This window comes from Ictalurus punctatus, chromosome 16 (assembly GCF_001660625.3).
Source record: "Ictalurus punctatus breed USDA103 chromosome 16, Coco_2.0, whole genome shotgun sequence".
NCBI lineage: Eukaryota > Metazoa > Chordata > Actinopteri > Siluriformes > Ictaluridae > Ictalurus > Ictalurus punctatus.
In genome coordinates this window covers 4,342,905-4,355,000 of record NC_030431.2, presented here as the reverse complement: position 1 = coordinate 4,355,000, position 12,096 = coordinate 4,342,905, and the positions used below count along the sequence as shown (strand labels likewise).

The 12,096-nt window shown below is 43.4% G+C and overlaps 3 protein-coding genes across 3 annotated transcripts in view; 2 read left to right on the top strand and 1 right to left on the bottom strand.

The window, feature by feature from the left end:
* The window catches only part of fgf11b (fibroblast growth factor 11b), a 21,683-nt gene extending 19,472 nt beyond the window's left edge, over positions 1-2,211 (top strand). The window contains exons 4-5 of the mRNA XM_053686755.1: positions 1,301-1,499; positions 1,629-2,211. Coding sequence (XP_053542730.1) covers positions 1,301-1,499; positions 1,629-1,759 — 330 coding nt within the window. The 3' untranslated portion in view covers positions 1,760-2,211. The remainder of the gene's footprint in view (positions 1-1,300; positions 1,500-1,628) is intronic.
* The window catches only part of nlgn2b (neuroligin 2b), a 140,751-nt gene that overhangs the window by 115,732 nt on the left and 12,923 nt on the right, over positions 1-12,096 (bottom strand). The gene's annotated exons all lie outside the window — the stretch shown is intronic.
* Positions 1,617-12,096, top strand: part of ponzr2 (plac8 onzin related protein 2) — a 29,345-nt gene continuing 18,865 nt past the window's right edge. Inside the window, exon 1 of the mRNA XM_017489969.3 lies at positions 1,617-1,628. The gene's annotated coding sequence lies outside the window, so the exon portion shown is untranslated. The remainder of the gene's footprint in view (positions 1,629-12,096) is intronic.

Genomic DNA, 12,096 nt, shown 5'->3' with positions numbered 1-12,096 from the left:
CGCGCTTCTCCTGTTTCAGACGCCCGGCTTATGAACGCAGAGGACATTCAATTAGAGATGTAATCAAACACCACGCAGAGAGAGAGAGAGAGAGAGAGAGAGAGAGAGAGAAGGTCAGAAGGCTGCTCCACTTGCTCTAATCTCTCTAATCGTTTCATTAAGATTCAATCTGCCAGGAGATGCACTTCGGCCATTTTTAGACGCCCGAGCACGACGTGGGCCTCGCGTTTAACTCACACACTCGCATCAGGCTGAAGATTCTCCACAAGGGGGCGCTTCATCTGCTCCATCAGATCCTCTGCGTTTCTTTTCACAGTGCCGTCTTATCGCTCGCCTTCGTCGAGGTGTTAGTTAGGCTTTGGTTGCATTTAAATGTTCCCTGAAGTGACCTACTTCCTGTTCTGGCTTACGTTACAGCAGCTATAAACGCTCGTTCCCTCCCCAGTCCTCTCTTTATTCTCTCCCTTCAGGTTAATAAGACAAAAACGCAGCTTGTCGTGTTATTGAGAAACCGCAAAGCAGCGTAAACTCCTCTGTCCGGACGATGTGGGAAAACGTAAAGTTACAGCTTTACCGCTGACCGTTACACAGCGCCGACACTGGAGACGCCGTCCGTATGTGTCACATAAACTTAATCTTCTTACACGGAGCGTTCACCAAACAAGTCCCCGTGAACAAGCTGTTGCTATAGAAACCATACTGTATTAGAACGAGCGCGTTAATAGACTCAAGTCTGCTGCGCTACGGTCAGAAAAGGAAGCGACGACTGACGACCAATCAGAGCCCAAGAGAAATATTCGTGTTGCCGTCCAGCTGTCATTAAATCGTTGCCACGGCAGCTGACGGACACTGAGAGGAAGAGAAGACCCGTGTCTTCAGTCAGCTGTTTCCGAGACGCTGCTTTGGCTCCATCGCTCACTGTATGGCTGCATTTGTTTTTGTTATTTTATTACAAATAGTTAATTTTATATATATATTTATATATATATATATATATATATATATATATATATGTGTATGTGTGTGTGTGTAAAACAATAGTTTTATTTATTTATTTAAAATATCGATTTATTTATTTTTTTACATTAAGATGATTAATCGGAATGCGTCAGTGCTTTCATGCAATATGAAGGCCATGGCTGGGCAGAAGTAGAGTAAACGCCATAATTATTGGCACCCTATGTGTATGTATATGTGTGTATAATAAATAAAAGCCACAGACCAAACAGGAGCAGATGATAAACTTCACGTCGGAATCGTTATTATTTGCTCCATCTGTTTGTTTGGTTTTTTTCCCCAGGAGCACTTCAACCCTGAGTGCAAGTTTAAAGAGAGCGTGTTCGAGAACTACTACGTGACGTACTCGTCCATGCTGTACCGTCAGAGTCAGTCGGGTCGCTCGTGGTACATCGGCATCAACCGCGACGGCCAGGTCATGAAGGGCAACCGGGTGAAGAAGACGAAAGGCGCCGCCCACTTCCTTCCCAAGGTCATCGAAGGTCAGTCCCCGTCATGTTCTATTCAGCATCAGCACACAACTTTACGCTAACAAGCCAAAGTGTCACCTTGCTCACGTCACTGTGTGGAGTTCACACCTGGTTGCTATGGTTACTTGCGTCTTTCCCCAGTTGCCATGTACAAGGAACCGTCGCTGCACGAGCTCGAGTCCGAGCAGAGCCCGCCTCGAAAGACGGCGAAGACGTCGGACTCGCCACAGAACGAACGCAAAGGGGCGCAAAGGCCCGACGCCTCCTTATAACACAGGGAAGTCAGAGGGAGAGGGAGGCGGGACTCAAAGAACTCCAGCTACTCCAGGAACTCTGTTTCCCATCATGCACCACGGCAAGAAGTTCTCAGATTCTGAGAGGTGGTGGGGGAACCCTGGAGAGGAGAATCCCATGTCTTCCTTCCTTCTGATTCAGCGTGAGCTTCCTCAGCCCAGTCTGTACACTTTTACACTCTACCTTCCCAGCATGCAACAGACCTGTTGAACAAGATGGCCGCCAGCTATGCGAGAATCATCTTCCTATACCGCTTCAGTGATACCGCGGCCTGATTTGTTGTTTAAGTTTATGTTTGTGGCTTCTTTTCTCATATTTTGTTAGTGCTCAACATCAAGTGTGTGTGTGTGTGTGTGTGTGTGTGTGTGTGTGTGAGTGAGTGAGTGAGAGAGAGAGAGAGAGAGAGAGAGAGAGAGAGAGAGAGAGAGAGAGAGAGAGAGAGAGAGAGAGAACAGTAACCGATTAGCATCCAGTAATTAGCATTAGCCTTAGCATCCATCAGCACAAGGTGGATCTATATTGGTGGATTGATATTTTTCTCAGAAAGGAGTTCCGTTCGCTACGTTCACCAGCTAGCAATAATCTCCTGGTAACATTCCCCAGCTAGCTACATTTTATTAGCTTCTTTATTACGTTGCAGCTTTTAACGGTACATTTTCGTTTACAAAAAGGTTCATCAGGAGCAAATATTTGCTCATTTGCAACAAAATACCACCTAATATGAATTCATTCATTTAATGAAGTCAAGTTCTCAAGAGGAAGTCCTGGTTAGCTAAACTAGCTACCTAGCAAGCAATAACCTCCTGTGGTAACGTTAGCTAGCTAGTTGTTAACCGCTGACCGCTGTAGAACATCTCAGATAAATTCGTCTAGAAATGCTAGTCAGTTCAACATTCTCTCCTATCTTCTATCCTTTCATTCCCCCGGGGGTGGGGTGGGGGAGTGGTGTTGATGCGTGCAGGAACGTGAATTTCACGAGGACGAGAAATGTATGAATGTTCTTCCTAAATTTAAAACTTCACAAATCAGTTTTAAAATGTTTTACAAGTTTTATTTATGTTTGTTTTTTTTTATCAGGGCCAAATATGCAGGAGTAATTCCACTGCCCTAACTCTCTGATCCGATCCGATCCGATTCTTTCCGGGGATTTCAGCCATGGTCGCTTGTTCACAATGCATCATGGGAATCATGGGCCGAAGTTCGTCAGAAATGATTAGCGCTTTGTGGGGTTTAATGACACTGCGCTGTTTTCCTAGTGTGTGTGTGTGATGTGAGAGATGTGCTAATCCATGTGCATTTTTGTCCTTCTGCTAATCCTCACAGAGCATTTAACCAATCCACACACACACACACACACACACACACAGCCAAAGGATGTCCTTCACCCAAGCTAAATGTGGCTGTGTGTAATGAAAAACAGCATAAAAAAAACCCTGTTGGCCAAGAGGTTGGAGGCTGGAGATCTGATGATTAGTACGTCTCGCTAACATCATGCTAGCGGTGTCTCAGGACATTCTGAGGGATTAGCATACCTAACCTACAATTTTAAATGAGAATCTAACATCCATGTTTTATTCGAATTTTGAAAATAAGAATTATAAAACACACCCTGAAGGAAAAACCTGAAATAAAACGTAGTAAAATATCGGAACGTTTTGCGCTCGTCTGAGCTGGGAAAGTCGGTCTGTTCGTATCGAAGACGAAACGTGTGAAAAAGTTACGGAAATGTGATTAAACAAAACAAACAAAAAAAAAAAACGCCGTTTCGGTCGATCGTCTAAACATTAAAATGGCCGCAGAAATGGAAATGGACTTCAAATTGATGCGTTACGCTACTGTTCCGTCAGTTTTCTTTACGAACACGAGATGAAATTTCGGTATAAATCGCCTGACGTTGTCTCCACGTCGTCTTTTCACGTACGTTTTTCCATTCACGTTTTCTTCTGAAGGCTTTTTGGGAATCCACCTGTGCGGCGTTTGAATGGAAACGTAGCTAAGAAACAAACAAACAAACAAAAAAAACACAGTTAGATGATGTCGAATACGGTTTGTGAAAAGTTGCTGAACGTCCTGCAAAAAGCCAAGAGACAAGTCCAGCGAAGGTCATGCAAAGGTCAGAGGAAGTAAAACGCAGAGGCAGATTTCAAGTGATAGAAGCAGCTAGAATAGCGAATACCATCGTGGAACGTCCACGAAGGTTGCCAAGGGTTTTTGAAAAGTGGTTGAAAATGTTACAGCATGTCAAAGGAAATGATTCTGCAGGTAGAGCAAGATGGATGCAAGGTCATGCAAAAAGGTCAAATGTCCACAAGTATCAGGACATCAACGGGGTTACAAGAACGTCACGAAATGTAAGAATAAAATGCTTAAGGACGTCAAAGAGAGTGATTTCGAAAGTTGTCTAAGACAGATGTAGTGAGGTTACAGTAGGTCACGTCACGTCAAAAGCTGGGTGTGTTCAAGGTCGTGCAAAGGTCAAAAGGTCCGTGTGTAATTTAGTCCCACGGGCGTAAATAATCAGGAATGGCAACACCGACCCTTTATCTGAACATCAGAAAGTGCTTAAAGGAGTTTGTCGAACGTAATATTATCGCGAGGTCACGGTACGTTGTGTTGAAGGTCAAAGCAAAGCAAAGTCACGTGGCCTCATGTGACGTGTAACAGTACGTAGTGTGGGAGAGATTCGGTGTTGGAGTAATGAGGTCGTGTTAAAACAGAGAGTGGAAGTGAAGACGTGAAGCTGCTCAGATGGAGAGACAGCTTTAGGCTTGAACTTTTTATTGATAAAAGTGAGAGAGAGATTTAGGCTTTAATGGCGTTTATTGCAGAGAGTGAGACAGTTTTAGGCTTTTTAGTTCTGACAGTGAGACAGGATTTACTGTAATTTTAGTGCAGAGAGTGAGACAGTTTTAGGTGATACTGGACTTTTAGTGCAGAGAGTGAGACAGTTTGAGACTATGCTGCTGCTTCATTGGAAAACATGACACACTCTGCGTTCATGGCTGAGCTGGCAGAAGGGGAGGATCCACAGAGGAACACAAGGACGAATATGGTTCTCTCTCTCACACACACACACACACATACACACACACACATTTCCTCTGAAGTCACGCTCCACTTCCTGAGCAATCTCCCCAAACGCCGTTCTGTGTGTCCAACGTCCATTAACCTTCACTTTCACGCAGTGTGTGTGTGTGTGTGTGTGTGTGTGTGTGTGTGTGTGTGTGTGTGTGTGTGTGTGTGTGTGTGTGTGTGTGTGTGTGTATGTGAGAGAGAGAGTGAGAGAGAGAGAACAGCGCAGTAACGATCGATTGAGCCAATAAGAGGCGGAGTAGAGAGCGATATAACAGCGGCGTGAGCAGGAGGACGTTTAGCGCACGATGAACTCAGGAGTGATTTTATGGAGGGAATCTCCTCGACATAGTCACATGACCCGTGTTCCAATAACATTTAACACACACTCGCCTCCTAGGGGAAGTGATGGAGGACGTCACGGGGAGACACTCTACTACTCTACTTCCTACAAACCATATATGTCATGTCGTGCTAACTAGCTGTCCTGCTAATTAGCTAGCGTACTGAATGAAAATGAAACGCAACCGCTAACATGTTACAGCGTCGGCATGTTAAATGTCATTACTGTACGCGGACCTCAGAGCCATTAGCATCTCCGCCAGCTAGCAAGAATATTCTAAACATTTTCAATATAATTCAAGCCAAGTTAGCTTTTGTTAGCCAGCTGGTTAGCATTAGCAGCAAAGATTATGCATATTTCTTTAAAAATCCTCTCAGAAATTCTGTCAAGTAAGCTCATGTTAGCTTGCAGGCTAATAACAATCCAAAAATATATATACATATAATACGTGAACAATCACTTCCTTCTTCTTACGTGAAGACTTTCATATATGGACTCAAAGACACGCCCACAAGCCCGTCTAGTCTTTTCCATATATGGATTCAAATAAAATGCAAACAATCCCATATATAGTCACAACCACTCAGAGCAGCTCTCATTTCCATTTATGGTCTCAAAGACACACCCACAATCCCTTATAGCCACACCCATTTCAACCAGTTCCTATTTCCATACATTAACTTAAAGACACACCCAAACTCCTACATAACCACACCCACTAAGAGCTGTGCCCATTTCAGAAATTCTGACACGTTACAGTAAATGCAAGTTATGGATGCAAAGACATGCCCACAATCGTATATAGCCACACCCACTCAGAGCCACACCCCTTTCCATAAATGGGCTCAAAGGCAAGTCATAATCCTATACTGCCACACCCACTCTGAGCGAGTCAGATTTCCACATGCAGACTCGGACGCAACCACAGTTCCATATATTCTTATATATTCACTCGAACACACGCCATAATCCTACATAGCCACGCCCCCTCAGAGCCACAAGCGTCACGCGTCACTAATGAAACAATTGCCTAAACGATTGTCGTCAAGGACATGAGGAAGAAACAGGGAAGAGAGTCGACAAGGGTGCAGTAAAAACAGTATTGGAACGGAGCCATGAATTCATCCCCAGCCAAATTTCCCATCACCGGCGTCTCTGCCCGCCTCAGGGCTCTCTCTCTCTCTCTCTCTCTCTCTCTCTCTCTCTCTCTCTCTCTCTCTCTCTCTCTCTCTCTCTCTCTCTCTCTCTCTCTCTCTCTCTCTCTCTCTCTCTCTCTCTCTCATAAATCAGGCCAGGTATAGAGGCGTCTCAAGGACTCGTTCGGTCGCTCGGTGCGTCCTTCACCCTCGAGTCGAGCACGCAAACGGATTTTTTTTACGATCCTGTATTTTTATGACAAATGAAGAATTTCGTACGATTTATCTCAGAGAATTAAAGAACAAATAAAGGGAATATAAAAAAGCGATAAACGGATGTGTGTATATATATGTAGCGCTCTGTCTTATTTTGAAAAATATGAAAGAGCCATAATGAGAATCTGTACAGAATCACTTATTTATTTCTCCGGTGAACAAACCGAGTTCCAGGGACATGATGATGATGATGATGATGATGATGATGATGATGATGATTTAAGGTGCTTCCTTCACATGAATTCTTAAAGCTATAATAATAATAATCTTTCTACTCTGTACAGGAATGATGTGTGTAATGAGTTTTATTATTGTTGTTATTTTAAAATATTTCAATTTTCTGTGAAATGACGTTCGGCTCGGGTTGAAGCATGATTTTTGTTTCTTTATCATGAAGTTGTGTCATCCACAGATGACTTCCTGATAGGCATGTGCCGATATTCAGCCACAGTTTTTCCCTTTTATCTGTAAAGTGGGCGGGGTTAATCTGGGGTAAAGTGTCTATGAGATCCACCCCGACCTAGCGCAAGAATAACGTCTCGTCTCTAGCGAACGAAAGCTAACCTGGCGAGTATATCTCTCGAGCCACTGCGTTCAGACGCTTGACCGACATCACAAACGACGTCTCGTTTCAGCCTGTCATTCAAACCGCTTATTAGAATTAGACCACGCCCATGGGTGTTTGAGGAACGTTTCGTAACACGCTTCTCTCATTCAAACTTCGGCGCGTGTTTAATTACACAACTTTCAACCTAAAGATTAAAAAAATAAATAAACGTAGTATTGTGTTGAAGCCACATCGCCATGACAACAATATTTGGCTTGTTAAATAACGAGGCATACTATTTAACTGAATACGAGCACATGCCTACTCCCATATTGTACTTCCTGTGTTTTGGTGATCTGTTGGGATTTCATTTCCTGTCACAATCCTGTGATCACAGCGCTGTAATTGTGATTATTTTTTTGTACACGTGCTCCTCCAAAAATCACTTTAGTTACAACTTGTAGAACTTTTGGCCCCGCCCCCTTTGTGCCCCTCTCTGGAGATGGCTGCTTGGCTCCGCCCCTGAGAACATTACAACAGCTAGTCGCTTCATTTGAAGTCTTTAAATTGCTGCTTAGCTGGTGATTTGTAAAAATAGAGCATTACTGTTGTAAATACGTAAATTGTCATTTGTAATCGCGTTGTCAGTGTTTGTACGCAGAGTTTTTGCAGATTTACAGATCCGGTTTGTGATTTTGTAAAATTACGATCTCGCCGCTACGTTAACGTCTGATTCCTTTCGACAGGAAAAGAACTTGGAAATCTTGCACAGTCGACGGTTGCTGCTTTGCAGGTGAGCAACGTGGTCTGACCTCAAGGGGGAAAAGAAATTAGAAAATGGTAAAATAGGTTTTGTTTTTTGCGTTTAAAAAAAGCCAACAACAACAACAACAACAACAACAACAACAACAACAACAACAACAACAACACATGGAGTCTTCCGGATGAAAAAACAAAAACCCGTCCCTTATTATTGTCTTCCGAATGAGAGGAAAAGTCTTCCACAAGCCAGGACATGACAGAGGCCAATGAGGAGACTTAAAAGCACTGATTACCCACACACACACACACACACACACACACACACACACACACACACACACACCTTCTTAACCTGGCCTCTGCGTTTCTTATTGTAACACACATGTCTGAAAGGGGACAGGGTTCTTACTACTGAATAAACCACACTGATAGATTTGTATTATTGTAAACTGACTGCTGTGGCGTTTCTGTGTGTGTGTGTGTGTGTGTGTGTGTGTGTGTGTGTGTGTGTGTGTGTGTGTGTGTGTGAGTGAGTGAGTGACTGCGCACGCACACGCACTACCAAAAAGAAGTGATAGTGGACCAAGTATGCAACACAACCAACATCGCTTAACAGTGTAAACAGTAAAGATGGTGAGAGGAGACGAGGTTGCAATAACATTTATCTTATGAAACAACAAACAGCAGCGTTGACGTGTGTGTGTGTGTGTGTGTGTTGGACTGTAGAACAGAGAGTGTGTGTGTATTAGACCGTAGGAGTGTGTGTATATTAGACTGTAGGAGCGTGTGTTATACTGTAGGACAGTGTGTGTGTGTTAGACTGTAGGAGAGCTTGTTAGAGCAGTGGTTCTCAAATTAGGGGCCGTGGCCCCCTGGAAGGCCGCCAGATGGCGCCAGTGGGGCCGCATAGAAATTCCAGAACATTTTTTTAACACGTATTTAACCTGTATGTCGGGATTGTCAGCCTTTGATCTATGATGTACGTAATGAGAAATATTAATAAATGAGTTCAGTTACACACAGCACACTAAGACACACACCAAACAGAGACAACATACTGTTAGCAACACACTGATCAAACCCAAGACCATGTAAAATAAGGTTTCGATAGAGGACATAATCTCTTATCTGAGAAAGTTAATACAAAAGAGCCTAGCGTGGAAAACCCCAGCCCCCCCCCAAACTATTGCGAAAAAATTTGACGACTTTTGGGGGCCCACAAAGTTATGCACCCTACACAAGCAGGGGCTTCACACTGAAAAAGTCTGAGAACCACTATGTTAGTGTGTAGGAGTGTGTATTTGGGTGTACAAGAGAGTGTGTGTGTGTGTGTGTGTGTACGCACGTACGCACGTGTGAGTGTAACACACTAGGTAAAGGTAATAAAGTTGCAGAAATGAGGGCACACAGACACACTTTTTTTTTTTTTTTTTTTTTTGGTGCTGCAGTGTTTGAGAGAGAGTCCTATCATTCTCTATAGTTTTATCCTCAGGCCAGATAAACACACACACACACACACACACACACACACACAGCTAATAGCTTAGATCATTTTTTTCAGTTGTAGCGTTTAAATGGCCGTCATTAGTGATGTGTTAACGCTACTAAACAGACATTATAGCACAGCACAGTGTATGTGAGTGAATGTGTGTGTGTGTGTGTGTGTGTGTGTGTGTGTGTGTGTGTGTGTGTGTGTGTGTGTGTGTGTGTGTGTGTGTGAGAGAGAGAGAGAGAGAGAGAGAGAGAGAGAGAGAGAGAGAGAGAGAGAGCCCGCAAAGAAAATTCAATCATAATTCACCCATAAATTATTCATCGTCCCCAAGGGAGTGCCAGCTTCAGCGCGCGCGCGCACACACACACACACACACACACACACACACACACGTAAGTGTGCACACTTGCCGAAAGAAGTGCAAAAGTCTAGCATGTATACTTTACAAAGTAGTGCACATTCTCACATACACAGATGTACAGTAGTGTAAATGCAAAAGATACAGCATGCACACTTGCAGATAAAAGTGCACAAGGAACTGTGTGTGTGTGTGTGTGTGTGTGGGTGCAAGTATTCTGAGCTGCGTTTGTCCTACACTGCCATCTAGAGGACACGTGACACATCATGTGATTTATAGTTTGTAATATGTTTAGTGTAACTAACAAAAGTGTGTGTGTGTGTGTGTGTGTGTGTGTGTGTCCATTAGATGTCAGTGGTGAGTGAGTGTCATGGTGGTGACGTTAATGTGCTGTAACTGAAATCCTCATGTTTGTACATGTTAAATATTTATTGCGTGTTAAGTGTGTGAAAACTGTTCTCAGGCGCCACACACACACACACACACACACACACACACACACACACACACACGCACGCACACACACATATAACATTAATAATTAATGTTAATTCAGATATGTACAATTAATGCTCATGAATCATAAACACACACCTCAGTGTGTGTGTGTGTGTGTGTGTGTGTGTGTGTGTGTGTGTGTAAAACCAGTTTAACTAGGCTCTGTTTGTTCCCTGGAAATAAAACTGGAGAAGAAACAGTATGTACATGCTAAAGTTTACACACACACACACACACACACACACACACACACACACACACTAAAATCCCCCAAGGGTGTTGTGGAAATCCAGTTTTTACACTTCTCTGAATAGGAGACTAATTGGAATGATTCAGAGTGGGAGTAAAAACTGAACATCAGCAGCAGAAGCGTGAAAAGTTCTTACAGAAATCCTGAAGATAAAGTTCTCCAGCGTCTGAAGCAGAAGAAAGCTCCGCGCAGCTGCTGACGGTGTAAAACTGCAGCGGTTTAGAAGGTATGAGTGGAAGAAAAAAAAGCCACCAAAGTGTGTGTCTGAGACTGAAACTTCAGTTGAAAGCAGACACACAAAGTAAGAAGCTGAGAAAGCACACATTTATATACAGTCCCCTCCGAAAGTATTGGAACAGCAAGGCCAGTTCTAGTGTTTTTCGCTATACGTTGAAGATGTTTGGGATTAAGATCAAAAGACGGAGATGAGACGATGGATCAGAACTTCAGCTTTAATTTCCTTATCTTGACGTGTTAAACAACCCGAAACACGGCACCTTTGCTGGAAGACCACCCAATATTTAGGTGAGCAAAAGTATAGGAACAGATAGTCTTGAAGTAAATAACACTTAATATTTGGTTGTATTTCCTTTACTCGTGATAACTGCATCAATCCTGCAGCAATCCTCACTGACACCAAACTGCTGGTTTCTTCGTTTGTGAAGCTTTCCAGGTGTTTACTGCAGCATCTTTCAGTAGTTGTTTGTTTCAGGGGGTTTCTCCCTTCAGTCTCCTCTTCAGGAGGTGAATCGCTGCTCAGTTGGGTTAAGGTCTGGTGATGGACTTGGCCAGACTAAAATCTTCCACTTTTCCCCCTGATGAAGTCCTGTGTTGAGGTAGCAGTGTGTTTTGGATCGTTGTCTTGCTGCATGATGAATTTCCTCCTGATTCATTTGGATGCATTTCTCTGTAAATTGTCCGACAGAATGTTCCTGTAGACTTCTGAATTCATTCTGCTGCTACCATCATGAGTTCCATCATCAATAAAGATTAGTGAGAATGTTCCAGAAGAAGCTGTGCAAGCCCAAGCCGTGACACTACCTCCACCATGTTTCACATGACACGCTTGTATGCTTTGGATCATGAGCAGATCCTTTCTTTCTCCACACGCTGGCCTTTCCATCACTTTGGTAGAGGTTCATCTGGGTTCCAGAACCATTGTCATCTCTGTATTTCTTTGTGAAGTCACTAAGTGTTGTGCTTGAGTTTTTCTTCACAGCTCTCACAAATGTTTGTCATCAACTGCTATTGTTTTCCTTGTTTGGCCTTGAGAAAGGGCTTCCATCTAGCCGCCATACCCCAGACATGTCAAGAGCACGAGAGATTGTTGTCACATGCAGAGAGTAATCTATATATATCAGATGTTCCTGCAGCTCCTTTATTGTTGCCGCTGGACTCTTGGCAGCCTCCCTGGTAAGTTTTTGCCATGTCCTTTTGTACATTTAGGAGGGACGTTCTGTTCTTGGTGAGGCCACTGCGGTGCTCCATTATCAATGCTTGTGCTATTTTCTTACAGCCATTTCCCATTTGTGAATCTCAACAGCATTTTTCCGTACAATCACTGCTATATTCCTCGGTTTT